At 44.3% G+C, this 19,801-nt stretch overlaps 2 protein-coding genes across 6 annotated transcripts in view; both read left to right on the top strand.

Annotated features, from left to right (window-relative positions):
• spire2 (spire-type actin nucleation factor 2) overlaps positions 1-9,047 on the top strand; it is a 50,900-nt gene extending 41,853 nt beyond the window's left edge. The window contains exons 10-15 of one of the 5 annotated variants that reach the window (XM_041997520.1): positions 1,030-1,160; positions 1,713-1,850; positions 1,917-1,984; positions 3,659-3,686; positions 4,281-4,378; positions 7,791-9,047. In XM_041997520.1, coding sequence (XP_041853454.1) covers positions 1,030-1,160; positions 1,713-1,850; positions 1,917-1,984; positions 3,659-3,686; positions 4,281-4,378; positions 7,791-8,157 — 830 coding nt within the window. In that variant the 3' untranslated portion in view covers positions 8,158-9,047. Of the gene's footprint in view, positions 1-1,029; positions 1,161-1,712; positions 1,985-3,658; positions 3,687-4,049; positions 4,063-4,280; positions 4,379-7,790 lie in introns of those variants that run through there. The other 4 variants (XM_041997521.1, XM_041997519.1, XM_041997524.1 and 1 more) reach the window with 4 other exon arrangements.
• A 2,331-nt stretch (positions 9,048-11,378) lies between these two features.
• sntb2 (syntrophin, beta 2) overlaps positions 11,379-19,801 on the top strand; it is a 43,116-nt gene continuing 34,693 nt past the window's right edge. The window contains exon 1 of the mRNA XM_041997567.1: positions 11,379-12,350. Coding sequence (XP_041853501.1) covers positions 11,627-12,350 — 724 coding nt within the window. The 5' untranslated portion in view covers positions 11,379-11,626. The remainder of the gene's footprint in view (positions 12,351-19,801) is intronic.

Raw genomic sequence — 19,801 nt, 5'->3', positions numbered from 1 at the left:
ATCTTAAAAAGGGAAACTAATTTATGATATGACACATTACATATTTTAAGCATTTATTTGTTAGAAATATGTTTGTGTGTGTATGTTTATATCTACACTGCTGGTCAAATGGGATCAGTTTCTCAATGGATATGGTTGTACACATATTTATATGTGCATACAATATTTATACAGGCCTCTGCTAAAAATAACACATGATGTTTACTCTGTGTACAACCTTCAGAGCCATGTAATGGGTTGGTGGCTGTGGGGACATCATGTCGCCACTGTTTCTCATCTCTACCGCGGTGCAAACTTCATCTAATGTTACCTGACTGAAACAGAGCGGCGTCAGTCCTCTGTGGTGCAGCACTCATGGACAGAGGGTTGACATCAGCCTTGTGATGGATTCTAATTAGATATAAAGATGTGCTGATGAAGTCTGACTTGGTGAAGGAGGGTAGAAGCTAATGGATGTGAGTCGTGTCTGCAAAGCATATTATCTGTTTTTATGGCCATGACTGCTGCATTAGCAGCTTTGCTGTGCATGTGCAGAGGTAATGGTTTGAAAATTGATCCAGACTTCTGTTCATTCTTGGCCTTTAGACGGCTGCAACAGAATCCACAGAATCCACAGCGCTGCATGCCTCATACATCAGACAAGGCTGAGTAATGCCAGGATGGAGGTTTGTTATGTAGTACACAGGTCTGCCAACAGGGGGCTCTCATGTCTGAACCATGCCTGTGTGAGGATGTACTGATGTCTACCAGCCTGGTCCAGCTCTCCTCCCAGTTTGTTTACTTTCCATTAGAGCCACATTGACAGCTTCCATTTGCAGGATGGTCTGATGGTCAGACGCTTACAGATGTAGCAGCAGGAGCTGAAAACATGGCAGCGTTGGAGTCGACGAGGCGCTGACAGCTGAGACGGGGCTGATGTGGAATTCATGTCCTTGTTAGGCTGGGATGTGTGGCCTCTTGTTCACTCTCTGCTTGTCCCCATTTGATCCAGTCTCACTACATTCACCATTTCTTTTCTCTTGACCCCAGCCTCCTTCCCAGTTCATGGCTGGGTGCCGCCCTCTCCCGCCCGCCTGTCTCTGAGTTCAGTCGACGAGGCCACGGAGGGACCTGAGACGATGGCGTTGGGCTCCAGACCTGAAGACAAGCACCAGTGGATGGTGAGTTAAAACAGCAGCATGGAGGATGTCACCACAAAACCATTCATTCATTCCTCCCGCCATCAACAGGTCCTTAAAATCTGATTTACTTTAAGTGTCCCGAGATAATTTCATCCCGCTTCACTGTGACAGAGCTACGTCATCCAGGAAGATGTGTTGTGGAATTTTATTTATCAAAGATCACACACTAAGTGAGAATCAAACAAAGTATTTTTAATAAGAGCTGATCAGCAATGAGAAATCCACAGTCAAAGACATTTTGGCTGTGCAAGTCTGAACAGATGCATTTGGGTTTGGTTTATATAAACTAACATGAGCTGATCACATCAAGACAAATCATTAGTCCTCTGTTTCAAAGGAATGTTAGAAGATTGGAAGGGGAGGTAAATGAAGCTCACTCAATTCTTATCTGGGTACAAGTCATCCTCCTTCCTCAGTAAAACACAAGACAAGGTTTTGTAACAATACAAAGTGCATGTGTATAAAATTTTCCATTACAGATGACGTGAAGCAGATCAGATTAAAGATGGCGGTTTTCTCCTGGTTGTTTAGGAGGAATTCAGCCACCCGGTGGAGAGTCTCGCCTTAACGGTGGATGAAGTCATCAATGTGCGGCGAGTGCTGGTCAAAGCAGAGATGGAGAAGTTCCTTCAGAGCAAAGAGCTCTACAACAACCTAAAGAAAGGAAAGGTAGCAGAGCTCCGTCTCTCTGCTGTTTACACCAACGTCTTCAGTAACTCTCAGTCTGTTTTTCAGCTTTGCTGCTGCTGCAGAGTCAAGTTTCCTCTCTTCTCCTGGCCGGCCACATGCTTACTGTGTAAAAGGTAAGAAAGGAAACTTTCTGGAACATCTTCTCAGCCTGTTTTAGCTTGAAATGTTAGCTGGAGGACACAGAGAACACCCGCTCCTCAAACTACCACCTTCAGGGTTAATTTAGATTTTACATCGTCTGCTAGTCTCTGGAGATTTTATTTTACGATACGAGGCCGCGGCATGGAAAGATGACATCATTAATAATCATTTTTACTTAATGAATCCTGATTGGTAACCAGAGCACAGTGGGTTTCCATGTTCCGGTGCCCAGTTGGGAGGATTAAGGCAGTGGTTCTCAAGCTGGGGGGGCACATGGGATTGGGAAAATGAACCTGACCAGAGGCCCGAGCCTCCTCATCTGGCTCCTCTCGATGCGGAGGAGCAGCGACTCTGATCTCCTCCCGGATCACCGAGCTTCTCACCCTGTCTCTAAGGGAGAGCCCGGCCACCCTGCGGAGAAAACTCATGATCTCATTGATTCATGGGCTGGGGGGGTTCAGGCTGCAGAACAGCAGCAGAGACGGAGCTTCTCATTGGTTTGTACCACATCTGATGGAGACTTGTGCAGCTGGCTTGAAGCTGGCCTCCAGGGGGGTCTGTACAGCCTCGTTGAGTCTGCAGTGAAGGCTCTTAGTGTTGATCTTGTACAGATTCAGGCTTTCCAGGATCATGTATGGCACTGAGTCAGAGGTTTTCTGGTAATCAATCCAGGCAGTAACAGGTTGGTCTGTGTTGGGCTCCTCTGGTACCTTTGCCAAAGCTTTCTGTATCTCACTTATCTTTATCTTAGCCGCTATGGTGCCCGACAGCAGCGTCCATGCGGTGGAGAGACGGGTTATCTGATAGCTGGATGGGACAGTTCCCTTCTGTCCGTCCCTTGGTCAGCCATTCAGGCCCCAGGTGCTCTTGGAGTGAAGTTATCATCTTTAACCAGTAGGTGTGGATCAGGTCCGGTCCAGGTGCTGACCAGTTCTTCATACCTGAGTCTTTGCTGGATATCTGCCACTGTGATGGTAACTGGACTTTTTCCAGGGAGGGAGATGTGGTCCACTCTTAGTTCTTTGAACCACTGTGCTTCACTGTTACGTGTTATGGAGAACAGCCGGTTTATTTTCCTGGCCTCTGGTTCTCTGGCAGGTTCCAGCCCTGCTCAGGCCGAACTGGTTCAGGTCCAGGCCCAGTGGGAGCTGTTTTTCAGGCCTTTTTGAGTCCAGCTCTCCAGTTTGGTAGAAGAATTTTTTCAGTGCTGAATTTTATGAATAATTTGTGGAAATAAACGTGAAACCTGAAGCGTCTCGGTTTGTGTTTGTTAGCCCGTTTTTATTCCACTTCTTTTATCAGCTGTTTGTTAGAAAACTTTGATTCTTGTGTTAAAGATTTTTTCTTGCATTTGTTTTTCCATCTGTTAGTAAAATCACAGCTTTCTAGTTTATTCTAAGTTCTATTTAAAACTATTGTGTGCATCATGAGGCTTCTGCTAACATCAGTTATTCCTCACTGGTTTTATTTGTTAGTAAAATAGATTTATTGGTAATTTGATTACATGAACTGGATCCAGAGACGCCATTAATTTGTCCATTTGTAGTCTAACGTAAAGCGAAGTCTTCTCAGCTGCTCTTTTCTTGCTTCTTTCTGCTTCCATGTGATGAAAGAAGACGAGTGTTTTCTTCTTGTTCCTCTTGCAGGTCGGTCTGCGGCTCCTGCAGCGCCAAGGTAACCTCCACCTTCACCTCCACCTGTACGGCTGTTTCTTCAGGCTGCTGTAATCAATTAAACGTCTTCCTGCAGTTTGACTTTCTATCAAACATTTGGCTGCAGATTGGATTATTTTCTAACAGCTTTGTGTCAGTTGTTCTGGATTTCAGATTATTAATAAACGTGTGTTTTCTTCTGAGTTGAATGTGCCAGTTTTTCTTCATTTAAGCCACAGTTGCTGTTTTAGTGGTGTTGTCATGCCGTTAGCATAAGAAACGGGTTAAAGTGCATATTTCACCACTTTTTTTCCACTTCCCTGCCGGCTGGTTTCTCTGTTGGTCTTCTTCTTTTTTCTTTTGGCGGTTTTGCTTGTGGCTTCAGGCTTGTGGGTTCTGTAGGTTTGGATTTTGCATGTTTTTGTTCATTCTGGGGTGATGTGTCGTGCTGTGGCTCATTTCTGTGTTCTTTGGTCAAACATGTGCATTTGTTTTAGATTTCCTGTTTCTTTGTGTGTGATTCATGTCACGTCTGGATTAAATGGTGATAAATTGTCTGTGGACAGCTGGATTTTAGTGAAATTGTCACTCTTTTCCTCCTGTTCCTCTCCTCCAGATGAAGATTCCCTCCAAGAAGATGGCCCACATTCCCGTCTACACTGTGGGCTTCCACAGCGCTCCGAAAGGCCACGGACACAGAAGCCAAGTCTATAAGTGAGTCTTTGTTTAAGTCCTCTTCTCCAGCACTTGAGTCAGAGAATTGATTCTCGTGGTCAAATCTTACTCAACTACAAGTAAAAGTTACTCGGTCAAACTTTCCTGAAGTACTTTTAAAAGTACACTTTGTAATATCAGAACATTGCTGTGTTGTTCTGTAACCCTCTGAAACCACCTGCTATAAACTCTGCACCACCTTTAAAAACAGCAGCAAAAAACATGGAAATTCCAAAAGATGAAGCAGTTTAGTCTTTTTCCTCGGCTTCAGTATTCTTACACAGCACTGCGTGTGTGTGTGTGTGTGTGTGTGTGTGTGTGTGTGTGTGTGTGTGTGTGTGTGTGTGTGTGTGTGTGTGTGTGTGTGTGTGTGTGTGTGTGAGCAGTAGCACTGATACCTGAACATATGGCCATAATTCAGCATCTGTCTGTCTGTCCATCCGTCGAATTTTGATCCTTTGAACTTGTATTTTTAGTGTGATGTTTTCTGTTCTCGTCTTTAATGTTTTATCTGCGTAAAGCTCCGGAGGGTCGCTGGAACGCGGATTACAAATAAAATATTAATTATTTAAGTATTCAGAGAAATTTCAGCATGAACCAACAGTTCAACATCAAGGAAATCTGTTCATATTTATTCCAGAAATCTCTCCTGTTCTCCTGTTTAATGCTAAGAAGGCTGATGATTCTGCACAGAGCAAAGCTGAAGTATTTCTGATTCAGCTTGGCCCAGTTTGCTGCTTCTTCCAGGGACGAATGCAGGCTGGACTCGGGTTCAAGTCTGGTCCTCCAGCCAGTGATTGCTAACCTGGAACCGGCTGTTTCTGCTTAGGATGGAGATTGCCTTCTCAATCCAATCACCAGCGTCCACCCACCTCCCCCACCTCTTCATTCTGCTGTTGCGTAATCGGAGCCACGCCTCCTCCACGGCCTCTAAGCCGTCATTATGCAATAATTACCAGCTGTCGTTACCATCCCCACTTCTCATGGAAGACAACAAGCTGACGTGTTGCCCAGCGAACACCTGCCATCTGAACCGGAAACACTCGCCTTCATGATGACAAACATCGTCTTTTATTCACAGCTGACCTTCGTGTGCTCATCAGAGCCCCCGCACCACGGTGGCTTTTAGTAAGCTGAAAAACTCAGCTTCCTTTTTCCAGATGTTTGGCTGGTTTACTGTGGAAAAAAGTCGGTGTTCAGAACTTCTGATGAGAAACTGCCATCAAAGACGAAGGGAAGACAGAAAAGAGAGACACAGGAAAGAAAATAAAATAAAGATGAACATGTTTTAGGTGGAATTCGATTCATTTAGAAAAATAAATAAAATGAAATGCTATCATTTAAAATCAGGACGGCTCAAACACTGAAACAGTTAAAATAACTCAGGTCTGTTAGGTTGGTGTCTTCAATGATCAGAGACAGGAAAGTCTTTCAGACTCTGTAAAAAGACTCAATATAGATAAAAATAGTTTTATTATCTTCAGAATTTCATTGTCTGCTTTAAAAATTGTTGAGCTGAAAATTCCCAAAACATTTCTATTTTAATTCAGTTTCTCAGCTGAGTTCAAATAAAAGAGGCGAAGCGACACATTTGGTAAACATGAGCTTTTACAAACCTTTTAAATGATTTATGGTTTGTTTTTTCGTTTTTTTTTTTAACTTGTCCTGTCCATCACGCTGGGGGGCGTGGCCTTTCTGTGTGAAGCCTGCATGTTCTCCCGTGTATGCGTGTATGCGTGTATGCCTGTATGCGTGTATGCGTGTATGCGTGGCTTCTCTCCGGCTTCCTCCCACCGTCCAAAGACATGATGTTATGTTAACTGGTCTAAACTCTCCCTAAGAGGGAGCAGTTATTTTTCTGTATTTATATACATATAGACATATATTTAAATATATATATATATGTATGTGTGTGTGTGTGTATATATATGTATATATATATATATATATATAAATATATTTGTGTGTGTGTATATATGTGTATATATATATATATATATATAATATGTGTATATATGTATATAATATGTATATATATATATATATATATATATATATGTGTATAATATATGTATATATATATATATACATATATGTATATATATTATATATATATATATATATATATATATATATATATTATACCTCTTCAGATTTAAAAAATCCTTATGTGTCCCAGGCTTTAGCTGAGCATCTTGTTTGAGCTCTTAGGTTAGGTAAAAACAAGTATTAAAAAATATAATATAAACCTTTAGTCCTAGATGCATTATGGAGTTTATTAGATTGGGACTGAAATTTGAACTGGAATGAGGTATGGAATAATATTTCATCTTCTAGAAACGCAGATTATCAGATTATTCACTGTCAGTTTGTGTATAAAACTTATTTGACACCCTACAGCTTTACCAAATGAAATATATATCAGAAGCGTAGCGCCTAAAGGTGGAATTACACTGTTTGTGCCGCAGCGTGTATCAGAAGCGTATCAGAAGCGTATCAGAAGTGTATCAGAAGCGTATCAGAAGTGTATCAGAAGTGTATCAGAAGTGTATCAGAAGTGTATCAGAAGTGTATCAGAAGCGTATCAGAAGTGTATCAGAAGTGTATCAGAAGCGTATCAGAAGTGTATCAGAAGTGTATCAGAAGTGTATCAGAAGCGTATCAGAAGTGTATCAGAAGTGTATCAGAAGCGCGTTGTCGTAGCACTCCGCTAAATTTATGCACCGAGTCTAGTTTGACTTTTCATGCACCCAGAATGCGTCAATTCTGCAGTTCAGATAGGGGCAGTCAGGAAGTCAGACACGGGTGCAGCGTTAAAGCTTCCGGTATTTTTCAAAATAAAAGCCCCTGTGCAGATTTGCGCTGCTGAACCATGAAAATATTCCGTGTTTAACCGGTCAGGGGGTCTCAGTGTTTTTTTTTTTTTTGTTTGTTTTTTTTTGTCATCATGGACGAAACGTTTATCCTGGAAATGGAGAATGTTGTGATTCTCCACTTCTCCTGTGATTTTGTGATCTCGCGGTGGACTGCACTCATGGGCGCTCCACACCTGACATGCTCCTGGTATAAAATGCTGTGCCACGCAGGTCGTAACAAAACCGTGGTGCAGCTGTAACGTGACGCACACACACCCGGTATAATTCCGGTGTAAGAAGACATTCCTTCATCTTCAATTTCCTTTTTATTCCTTTATTTTTCTTTTGTCCAATAAATACAAAAATTCTACACATTGAGTTAGAAAGCAACACAAAGCAGAAAATGACTGTTTCCTAACTGCATTACAGAAGATAAAAGTCCGACTGCCAGATGAGATCATCCCTGCACGTTGGTCTGTAGGGGCAGGATTCTTCCACATGGACAGTGACACCTCTGTAATACCATAAACCTTTCTTGTCCTTGTATCTGTCTGCAGATCCCTGCGCAGTTTATCCCGCCGCTCGGTGGAGGAGGAGTTCCCACACCTGTACGCTCATGGCTGCACGCTGCGTGACATCTGCTCCGAATGCACCAAGTTCGTGGCTGATGTCATTTCCTCCAGCCGTCGCAGCCTGGACATCCTCAACAACACCCCCAAGAGAGAGGCCAAAGCTGCTGCTCAGAGACCACAGCTGCAGCGTCAGTCCCACTTCGAGGCTTTCCCTCGACCAAACCCTCCCCCTGCACCTTACCTACAGGCACAGGGCTGCCTGCCTCCCCTCCAGCACCAACGCCTCCACACATCATCGCCGTCCTCACCGCAGCATCACTGCACTGAGATGATCAGCAACGCGAACCAGTGAGCAGGTTGATAGACTCTGTCCCACTCTGACCACACTGTGCACACACTCAGAGGTCTGGTTGCTTTTAAGGGTTCTTGTGGGCTCATGCACAGCAGCAACAGCTTGCAGAACTTTGACTGGTTTTAACTGATATCAATAAAATATATATTCCAGTGAGGTGCTTCAAAATTCTTTAAATTGTGCTGGGGTGGAGCATCAAATGCATCATTTAATGGTAATGGCGTGCTCTGATGCAAAAGCAACTGTAGAGCTGCAGGAAACCCTTTTTAATAAGAACCTGATGATTGTAAACCACTCAGCCACATTTCCTCCCACGTTTTACTGCACACACACCTGCACAGAATGAGGTTTGAGTAGCAGCTCTCCTTGTATCTGCCTTATCTGCTACACCATGACTTCACTCCCCGACACCCGCAGCTGCTGGGAGGGCAGGCGGAGAGGCAGGCGGAGAGGCAGGCGGCGTGCTGGAGGTGGATGGCTGTGCATGATGTGAGGAAGAAGGTGAGGTGCTTTGGTGGTGGTGAAGCCATGCATCATAGCATCAGCTAGTTTAGCTCTGCGAGTTTGCCTTGTTTTTGTCATGAATGTAACTTAGAAAACGAGCAGAGTTGTAAAATTATGGCTTGTACACAGCAAATGACATTTATTTTTAAAATGGTTGCTTTTTGAAATGCCTGTAAAGTCCCCGGTCGGGCTGGAAAAGGTGTGACGTGGGAGACACTGAACGTAACGGAGGGGGTGAAGCTGCAGGCTGCAGCATGGCGACCCCGATGTGAAGCGAGCTGATGAAACTCCCACCTCTCACACTCCCCGTGGACGCTTGCAATCTGCTCTAGTGTTGTAAACACAACATGAACCTCAGCTGCAATAAAGTCTGATAAGAAACACAAGGCTGGATCTGTGAGCTCCCTGGTTGCTACTTTCAGCTGTTCTGTGGCTGCAGAGGTGAAATTACTGAGCTTCATAAAGAAATGTGCACCAGTAGGTTCTTCATTATGTCTAGAAAGAAAAATCCCTTCTTTTGAAATAAAACATTTTCTTTGTAAATCATACAAACCTTTAATAGTCAAATATAAAATTCAGTATCCATTGTGGAATCACAGAAACTGGCAGGAGGGACAATAAACCCTGTTTTTCTAATTGTTTTATGTGGGAGGGTTAAAGAAGTACACCTTCACTTCTAAACTGATCAGGATTAAAATGAGAAAGATTCAACCTCAGACCATCATGTTACACTGAAATGATGTTTTTAACTCGAAGGAATGGAAAATGTAGAAGCTGTTCCCTGTTTATACAGTTAATATATTTCAGCATTAGATGTTTTTATTTGTAGATACCTACCTGAGGTAGTCTGGTCTTCATTTCCAAAAGTTAAACGTGGACAAAGACTGTGGCTGTTCCTCAGTCTGCCTCCCCTGCATAACTTTTGTATATGAAGACCAAACGTCCTCATATTTATCGTCAAAATTAAAAACTGAGTCAAATAAAACAGCTGATGTTAGGATATAAGCAGTCTGGCAGAAAGAAGACTACCTCCATCTTTAGTAAAGAAAATGTCAACTTCTTATTTTTTAAAGTACTAAAGAAAGTGTAAAACTCTTTGTGTCGGAACACAGACTGAGCTTGAGAGAAAGAGGACATGCCATGTATGCACAGTATGATGGTAGAACTTACTGGTATCTTTAAAACACTCTAAACGTAAAACCTTTCAGGGACTAAGTGTTAATTTTTCTTAAGAAAGTTGCCTTCATTGTTAAATGAATATTAAAACTGATTTTTGGAGGTAAATGATTCAGGTCACAGGGTGATTGGTCTAATGTTCGGGGGGTGATTTGAATTATTTGAAATAAATATCCTACAGTAATAGCGACCCACTCCGAGACCCGATCTCGGATAAGATGGACGGATGGACAGACAGTAGCAGCCTACCTACCTACAGACCTACAGACAAAGCGGAGCAAGTATAGAAGTAAAAGCTGCTAGAAACTTAGCAAACCCTGCTGACACAACAACAACCATCAAATAATAATTTAAGCACCTTGTGTGTTGTTGTTTTTCTGTTTACGTGCTGAAATCCAACATAGTAAAGACGATTACGAGCTACTCAAGGAGTGCGCGCTCCCGCGTAAGGGGGGACAATTTCTGTAGGGGATGATTGTCTTGGCACGACACCTGCTCCTGTCATCCAGCTTTGAGTTCCCTCTGCAAACACAAGCCCCCCCCCCCGAAGTCAAGCAATCTGACTTATAGACGGAAACAGGAAGTACAAGGATTATACTTTCACAATAAAACTACACAAATTCAATAAACCTTTATTATTGTCTTTTTGTTACGGGTTTAATATTCATCCAAGGCCCAACTGTTACGAATACATCACCTATAATTATTAATTATTTTTTACAAAAATCTCTGGTGCTGCAGTTCTTCCTGATCACAGCTATAACCAACCAGATTTCTGGGAGGACAATCCATCCCCCATCCATCCGTCCATCTGTCCGTTCATCCATCCATCTGTCACTCCGTCCATCTGTCCATCCATCCCCATCCATCCATCTGTCCGTTCATCCATCCGTCCGTCAGTCCATCCATCATCCATCCATCCGTCCATCCATCCGTGCTACCATCCATCCGTCCGTCCATCCATCCGTCCATCCGTCTACCCATCCATCCATCAGTCCATCCATCCATCCATCCGTCCATCCATCCGTGTTACCATCCATCCGTCCGTCCATCCGTCCGTCATCCATCCATCATCCGTCCACCCATCCATCCATCCGTCTGTCCATCCTCTCCTTGTCTCAGTACAATTTAATCCCATTTAGTAAATTAGGCATTTGTCTGATCTGCATGCAGTTTTTATTCCACGTTTTCACCACAAAATGTATTATAACATAATAAGATTCACGTTTTTACAATAAAACTATCACGTTATAACGTAATAGGGTTCTTTTTTATTTTGGGTGACAGCTCTAGGCTTCCATACATAACAAATAAATCAAAATAAACACATTTGAAAAAAGCACGAGAACCAAAGAAAAAGCTGAACAAGAAAGCGTCACTTATGAAAGTTTGAAATTTATAAGATAAATAATCTGAATTTGTAGAAAATGTCTCCCATACCAAGTGTTTTAGACCTTTTTGGATGAATTTGTTTTTATTGTGACAGGTCATAACGGAAATGACGTCGTCGCGCGCGTGCAAACTTTGCCCTGGAAGTTGGGCAGTTTTACAGTTTTACAAAAACAAGCCCTCCGAGCGAGGCTGGCCCATCCTCACGACCGCTAGTCCTCCTCCTCTTCCCCGGGAGTCCCCCGGTTCTCCCGCCTCTCCCGCGGCCGCGCGGGGTGGGTGTGTCGATGCGGACCGGAGGAGTTTAGCTGCTGCTCGTGCGCAGAGGAAAAAGAGGAAAAAGTTGATGATGAGTTTAGTGTGAGAGCGGCCCGCTTCGAAGCAGGCTAACCGTCCAGGAATGGCAGTTTGGACCCGAGCAGACAAGAACGGTCAACTGGACCTTCTGCTCCGCGACCGCTGGATCCGAGTGGCCGCCGAACTCACGCGCGAAACGCTGACTTTAACCGCCGAAGCGGAGGTAACCGGGCAAGGGGCCAATCACTGGGAGTACTCTCCGGTTGGCCTGCGAAATGGCATGTCGAACGGAAACGACCCAGGAACGAGTCCGGGGAACCCTAGCCGCAGTCCTTCCTCGGGTCCAGAACAACTTCAGAACCAGAAGCATGGAGTTCGGGGTCGCAGTAGCAGCCCGGGGCACGGAGGGGGCACTCGGGGTCAGTACGACGGTAGTTACGGCATGAACAGCCCTGAAAAGTACCCGAACAACGGCACAAACTCTGAATTCGGAAGCCCCGGCTCCAGCTACGGTAGTCCCGTGTCAAGCTTCGGGTCGAGACACGGTGACCTTCCCGTCAGCCTGGACGGCTCCTCAGAGGCGGTGCGGAAAGTCCGGGTTGTCAAGCAAGAGTCTGGCGGGCTGGGGATCAGCATCAAGGGGGGGCGAGAGAACCGGATGCCCATCCTCATCTCCAAGATCTTCCCGGGACTCGCCGCGGACCAGAGCCGGGCGCTCCGGGTGGGCGACGCGATCCTGTCGGTGAACGGGAACGACCTCCGGGAGGCAACGCATGACATGGCGGTCCAGGCGCTGAAGAAGGCCGGGAAAGAAGTGACGCTGGAGGGTAAGTTGGCCAACGCGAGAGCGGGGATTAGAAAGGCCGAGATTAGACTCGCGGGGTCGGGCCCACACCTTTACCTGTTTCCACGCACTGGCAGGGCTGCGGCTTGTTGCTCTTTATTTCTCACTTTGCTCCTCTGCTCCTAGAGGTGAATTTACATACAGACAACAAACCTTAAAATGAGCTCAACGCGTTAAAAATGTCTCATGTTGAGACCTGCAGCAGCAGCAGAGCCAGCCAATCACAGCTCCGGGATCTTCTGAAGCCATCTGAGCTCTGGAGACCAGTAAAGCATCACATCAGACCTCTTTTAGATTCATTTCAGGATGACCCATGTTGGTGTGAACTTTCTAGATTTCTCCACACATTTTCAATAATTGATGGCACGCTGTTTGATACAAAGAGCTAAAATAAAGCAGTTTCTGGGTCGAACACAAAGCTTCTGGTTAGTTAAGAACTGGTCCCAGAGCTGAAGATAAGATGCCCCGTAGACGCCAGTAGAGGAGATCTGCTGCGGCTCCTTCAGGTCAGAAGCAACCACTTTCCAGTGGAATTAAATCTGCACTTTTATTGCTAGAATTGAAAGTGGAAGAAATTTATTTTAAGATCCGGGACTTGGTGGGCATCAGTGAAAACTCTAGAGCTCTTTTCTTTGGCCTCTGGTGGCTTTTTAAAGTCACCTTTAAAAAGGGAGGTGGTAATCTGGGAACACCACCACCGGCTGCTCTGTCAGCGCGGTGGAAACTTTCTGGTGTGTTTCTGTTTAGGTGCAGCAGCTGGTTGGACTGAAGATTGTTGCTTCTGTGTTTCTGGCTCCTCTCTCTTCTTTCTGTTTTCCTTTTTGCTGTCTTCCTTTGTTTTTCTGTCCCCTTCAGTCTTAAATCTGCTTTTTATTCACTTCTCTTGTTTTATGCGTAGTTGTGAAGCACTTTGGGATTTTATATTGTGAGAGGTGCTGTATGTATAAAGTTTTACTTCTGAAATTGTGAAGGAAGTTCTGGATTTTGGAGCTAAAGAGACATGTGTCACCACCTGATGGAGACCAAAGCGAAGCTAAAAGCAGAAAGAAACCAGGTTTTCTGGCGCGTTAACTTGCAGTATTTCTAGCCTGAACATCAGTCACGGTTCCGTCAAAGTTTCGGTTTTTATCTGCAGAAGAAAAACCTCAAACTGCAGTAATCTGGACACAACAGGCACCGTCCTGGTTGTGCTGACTTGAGTTTGAGCTTTTTAAGCTGACATGTTTAATAGGAGATGGAAAGCCTTTTTTCATGTATGTTATCTGAAACATGATTTATCTGGATGCAACGGATGGTGTCCAAGAAAAATTTGAGTATATCCAACAGAAAAAATCCAGAACTCCGTTTTTCTCTCTTGTGATTTTGTTTATTTCTTCTAAGCTTTACTTGCAGCTCTTCAGGCTTGGTGCAGCCGTCGTTGGCGTCTTCTTATGACTGCACTGTGTTTGTTCTAAAGTAGTTAACGGAAGCAAGCATAAGTCACTCTTTGTTTATAGAAGCATGTCAAAAGTTTGCTTGACAATTACAGGGAAACACTGCAGCTAACTCATCTGAGAAAGGCAGATTACTGAGCAGGGTTCGTCTCCAGCAGTGCTCCTCACACATGCAGCGCCACGGAAGGCATTAACAGGCCTGCTGGAGATCAGGTGTGCAGCCATGCTCTTCTAAAGTTATGCAACAGTCAGTCGATTCAACAGTTAGACAACGTGAATAAATCTGCAACGTTTCTCAGAAAAAACAGATTTAAAGTTCTAAAGTCAGCATGAGACATGTGGTGTAAAAGAAGTCATTGGAAGTGGAATCTGTGGAGCATGTTGGATCTCAGCGGAGCTGCACGGATCCTCCATGAGCTCCCAAACTGTGCTGATGCCTGAAAAAGCAAGTTGCAGGCTGCAGCCTCAGGGTCTGGAAAGTTCAGGTTGGGAGCAGCTAAGTGATGTTTAATGGAAGGAACGCTGGGTGAATGCTGATGAGCAGGAGCTGATCAATGTGTGACGTTTTCACTCGGGTCAAAGTTGGGCCTGTTTTCTGCCTCCCAGAATAAAGTGCTGCCTGCTCCGCTACAGAATTTCCGCTTTAAATCCACAGTTTGACTCTGACGTCTGAGGGGAAGACGAGCCTTTCCAGCGCTGTGGCGCCACAGTTCAGACGTCCGTTTGCAGGAATGTGTCACTGGGCTGTTTGTGGATCTCCCACCGCTCTGAGAAGAGGACGACACACAACCCATAAACCAGATCCTGGGACAATGAGCTCAGGAGCCCCGCATTCCTGACCTCCGCTCGCATGTGCTGATGTAGCGCAGAGGTCAGAACTGCCGGCTCGGATGATTTCTGCTGCAAACCGGCGGCTGTTCACAGAATCCCGTTGGCTTGTGGGCCAGTGGGGGCAGGAAAATCTGGTCCAGGGAGGACTGGGAAGTACGCATGGTTCCTCTTCCTCCTTTAGATAAATAGTCTGCAGTTTAATGAAGGTACTTTCTGCCCTAAAGGGAAGGATAAAAAGCCTTGAAGGTTTTAAAACATTTATTCAAATTGTCTCTGAAAAAAGCTTTTTGACTTTTACACCTGACTGAAAAACATTTAACACTTTAAGCCGTGAACACCACCGCAGCTACGGGGAGGCAGATGCTGGTCGTATTTTCCCCAAATAATTGCGATATTTTGGGAAAATATCTGGAGAATCCCGCAGCACACTGCCAGGATTTATGCAACAAACCCTCAGATCCCATGGACAACCATGACTGTTAGCGGGAGGACATGGGTCCCAGTTCCGGGTCGACACACTTGGCGGCGTGTAGACTACGTAGGCCATGGAGGACGCTGGATATCTGCATATGCTGGGACATGTTGGTGAACGTTAACACCGACAGTAATCATGTAAAAGAAAAAACTCTTCATTAACCCTTAAAAACCCAAGAATGTCAAATATTACAGAATTTAAAGCCAAAAACGTTTGAATGGTTTTGTCAGTGTGGTTAAATAAGAACGAGCTCGGCTGCTCATTCGCCACCGTCTTGTGTGAAATGAATTGTGGGAGAAAAGAGGCCATGAAGGATGCGCCACCGGCAGCTTCCTACAGGCCAAACCAAGTGCAGGTTTGTGGGCTGGATTCGGAGGCTCCTACGAAACGGGACCGTGCTTGGCGCCACGATGACGTATGTAGCCGACGAAGCTGCACCTGGACGTGTGCAGACCCTGAACCGGACAGCGACGGTCTGAACATATTAAGTCCAATCAGCGGTTTTATTTCTGTTTCTTAGTCATCGCTTTAATTTTAAAATCATTGTTTAAAGAAGAAGCATGTTGTAAACCTAGCGAGTTCATGTTCAGAAGAAGAGCATCATGTGCGAGGACCTAATGACCCATGTGCAGGCAGAACCCAGATTTACCTTTAAAGCCCCTTTTGTACTGGGAAAAAAAGCACATGAACTCCCACTAACATCTGTCTGGAACAACTGTCTGGAAAGGGAAAATGTTCAATCTTTCAGTCCTGGACCACATGGAGCTCTGAATCGACTCCATCTCCAGCATCGATGGTAGCAACGTCACCTTAACAGACCTACTTGGTCCGATTCTTGTCAACGTCCCAGCACTAGAAGGTGTAAACTCACCTGAACACTCCTTAGATGTCGATTCTTTTCTATCTTTTTAAGCTTAAATGAGTCATTAATATAACAACAGAGTAAAGTAACAGAGAAGTCTGGTTCCAGTGACATCTCCTCTCCTGTGTAAAGAAAAAATACATTTAATCCAAACTAATGTGTATTTATCTTTACTGCAGCACAGAAAGCTGCTGGTTCTCCTGCAGGTGCTAGAACGGATGTTTCCTCCTTTCTCTGCAAACCTTTTACAGGCTGGTGAGCCGTCCTCCACAATCACACCTCGCTCGTCTTTTTTCTTTAACCCAGAAACAAAGAAAATCCGCCAAACGTGTTTTAATCCGCTAGTTTGGAGGGAAAAACTCTTCCTCTGTCGTAGCGTCGCACCGTAGCGTCCCACCGTAGCATTGCACCCAGACTGTGCAGCTGAAATAGGGCTGTCAAAAATAACACGTTAGTGGCGGTAACTAATTAATGTCATTTTTTAACACGTGCGCGGCATGACAAGCTGCATACATCCATCTTTTCTCTGAGATGGCGGCGGGACGTGGAGGCCAGATGGAAGAGATGAGCCACACCTTCAACTTTTCCTGCATCCTTTTTTAAACTCATCCTGCACCAACATGGCTGCTCTAGAGGATCTCCGTCGTCTCTGTTTGTGCAGCAGCTGCTTCCTCCCTCTCCTCTCATGTTGCTCCGTGAATCATGGCGGCTGTCGGTGATCAGCTGATCGGCTTTTCTCTTTTGCTGCGTGTGTTTATGGATCAGCTGAGAAGGAGGAAACTAGCGTTCATGTTCACACCGTCACATATTTGCCTCAAAGTCTTGTTGTTGGCAGGACCTTCTCTAACAGTAGCTGCTGGTGGTAGACAGGGTTTATACTTCAGCTATGCAGGGCCGGGTCTAGAAAAGTTCTGATGGGGGGCCAGGAGCCCTGACCAGGAAAAGGGGGGCACAGATGAGACCTTTTTAGGTCTAGATTTTATGAAATATTGAACTGATTATTACAACTTAAGTGATCATCTGATGTAAAAAGTGAATAAAAACTAGTAAAACAAGCAGCCAGTGATGTATTTTATCAGCAGGTGTTTACTTTGGGTGAAGCTCCTGGAGGACTTTTATCACTGCTGCACAAACACACTTCAATGTTAAAAGGAAAAAGCTGTTTTTATCCAGATCATCTGTTTTATCAGTTTCTTCATCGATGTCGGCTGTTTAACTTCAGTCGTCACATCTGCTGCTTTTAGGACAGAAATTATCACCATGGAGACGGTTGGTGAGATGATGATGTATGAATTCTGAATTATGATCTAGAACATAGTAGAGATGATGCAGAACAACATACAGAAATTCATTACATGCTGCATTTACTGACCCTGGGACATCTGACCTTTACCCAACAAAAGTTGAACAGTAAATATTTGTAGCATCGGCTCGTTCTGGTGATACGATGCAGTTAAAACGGGCAGATTTCAGGCGTAGTCACAATTGGTGATTAATCATGATTAATTTGTAAGCTGTGATTAATCTGAATAAAAATGTCAATCATTTGACAGCCCTAAACTAAAGTAATAGCTAGCTTATAATAATAGCTTACAGCCCTCATCACATAATCTTTTACAAACCAAGTATAAAGCAGCAGTTACAGCCTTGTTTTCCACAGAAACGAAGTCTAAACTTCGGTTTGTGCTGCCTGAATAAAAACAAACATAGGTGGATAAACCTGAAGTGCTAGAGAACACCCAGACAGCAATGCAAGAGTGAGGCTAGATGATGCTGTCATGACAATCCATGCTGGGTACTATGAGCCTAAACCAGCTGTATAGAAGCCAGAGCTGCTCGGACCAGGTCTCTGGTCTCTGGTCCTGCTGCAGCATCACAGCTTTGCCTGCTGCCAGTAAAACAGCCAAAATGTCACCTTGGTCATTCTAGAGTTTAAAAAATTCTGGTCAGATTACTAGCAAATGTAGTCATTCAATGTCTATATAATAACAGGCTCCAGTAATCTCAGATTTAATCATTCACACAGTGAACCTACCACAGTCTGAGGTAGGCTAAATATTTCCCTTTTAATATAATAACCCTGCTATAATTTCATTTGAAAATCAGGTTTAGATAAATTTAAATAACCACTTCATTTGGTTGTACCGTATGTAACACCGGTGTCGATCAATCAGTGCTCCTCTGCTGTGTGTTTGCTGCTGCGGCGGCCATGTTTGCCTCTCCGAGTCCGACTTGCCGGGCAGGAAGTCGCTACGGTCCGGTCCTCCGTCATATTTCTCTTCGCAACACTCGTCTTAACTGGAACTGGCTGATGATTCCACCACACACACCAGACTTGATGTACTGGAAGCGTCATCCATGTTTTCTACCACTTCCATCAGATGTGTGGATGGCGAGCCAGCCAAGCTGTTCTCCCGCTGACGCCACAACATGGCGGGTTCTCCATCCCCTGGTGCGGCGCTCTTTCCAACGTGGGATAAGAAAACAAGCCTGTTTGAACAGTAACTGCACAGAAGCAGCGATTCATCGTGTTATAATTAACGGGTCGCTGCACTCTGGGCTGCAGGACTGGAAACAGTCTTTTTTTTTCACATTTACTGACGGTGGCGTCTCACATGGAGGCTCTGAGACTGACAGCATCATCATCCTGCATTTCACTGGGGATGAAGATGCTGCTGCAGGCAAAAAAACAACGTAAAAACCCTTCAAGATGATGGTTTAGGTTTTTCATGTTGAGCTTCATGCACCGAAGCATCAGCGCAGCAGATTGTCAGAAGCTCGGAGATGCTGCAGACTTCAGTGTTTCATGGCTGGGGACCAGATGTGTGTAACGTCTGCTGCGTCCATCTACAGTTAAACTGGTTCCCTCAGATGTTTTCTCACAGTCCAACAAAGTCACGTTTTCTTATTAGTTCTTATCAAAGACAGGTGATCCCGTCCAGCACAGACGGGTGAGCGCTTGGCCGGATCAAAATGGACCCTGTTGATGTTCATCACATGCTTCTGGAAAATGTGAGAATCTGGGCAACAGTAGGGGAAGCTGACGTCGGGTCGGCTCACATGGAAGCTGCGTGAAACACTTGGAGAATTTAAAACAAGTCGTCCTTAAAAATTGAACTAAAGTGTAATTTTTAGAAAGAGTTTAGAAGTGGAGCAAAGACCGCAGTCCCAAGTTCCATCACACGGAAAGCCTGAAGGCCGAGTTAAAACATCAGAATTTTGGCCAGTCGCCATCGGGCCGGTGGTTTGTCTGTCCGTCCTCTAATCGTGCCGTTTTATTTATTTATTTATTTATCTATTTATTTATTTATTTATTTATTTATTTTTTTTTAACCTGTCTTGTCCAGCATCGTTGCAAACAGAATGATTGTCTGGCTGCCGTCTGATGCTGGGCAATTTTACTCTATCAAGCAGGGATTTATACTACATGTATAAAGTCCCTCTTGATGACATGAAAAACTTTATTAAATCAAACTCTTAATGCTGGACTCGACCGGAGGGGACAGAGAGAGAGAGAGAGAGACAAGAAAGTAGAGAGAAGAGGGAGGGGAGAGAGAGGGACAGAAAGGGTGTGGGGAGTGCGGGTGGGGACTTGAAACATCATACAGAAGACCATGTAATCCATACTACTTACAATATATATAGCTACGATCATCCTAGCCAGTAGGTCATTACACAACTAGTTGATAATAGTAACAATAATAATAATAAGAGTAAGAGTAATAATAATAATAAGAGTAATAATAACAATAATAATAACAGAAATAATAATAAAATTTTAAGAATAATTATAAGAATAGAGAGAAAAGGTATATTGAGGAAAAAAAATATGA

This window comes from Melanotaenia boesemani, chromosome 10, assembly GCF_017639745.1.
Source record: "Melanotaenia boesemani isolate fMelBoe1 chromosome 10, fMelBoe1.pri, whole genome shotgun sequence".
Classification (NCBI taxonomy): Eukaryota; Metazoa; Chordata; class Actinopteri; order Atheriniformes; family Melanotaeniidae; genus Melanotaenia; species Melanotaenia boesemani.
The sequence above is the reverse complement of the archived record's forward strand: the minus strand, read 5'-3'. Positions and strand labels throughout refer to the sequence as shown.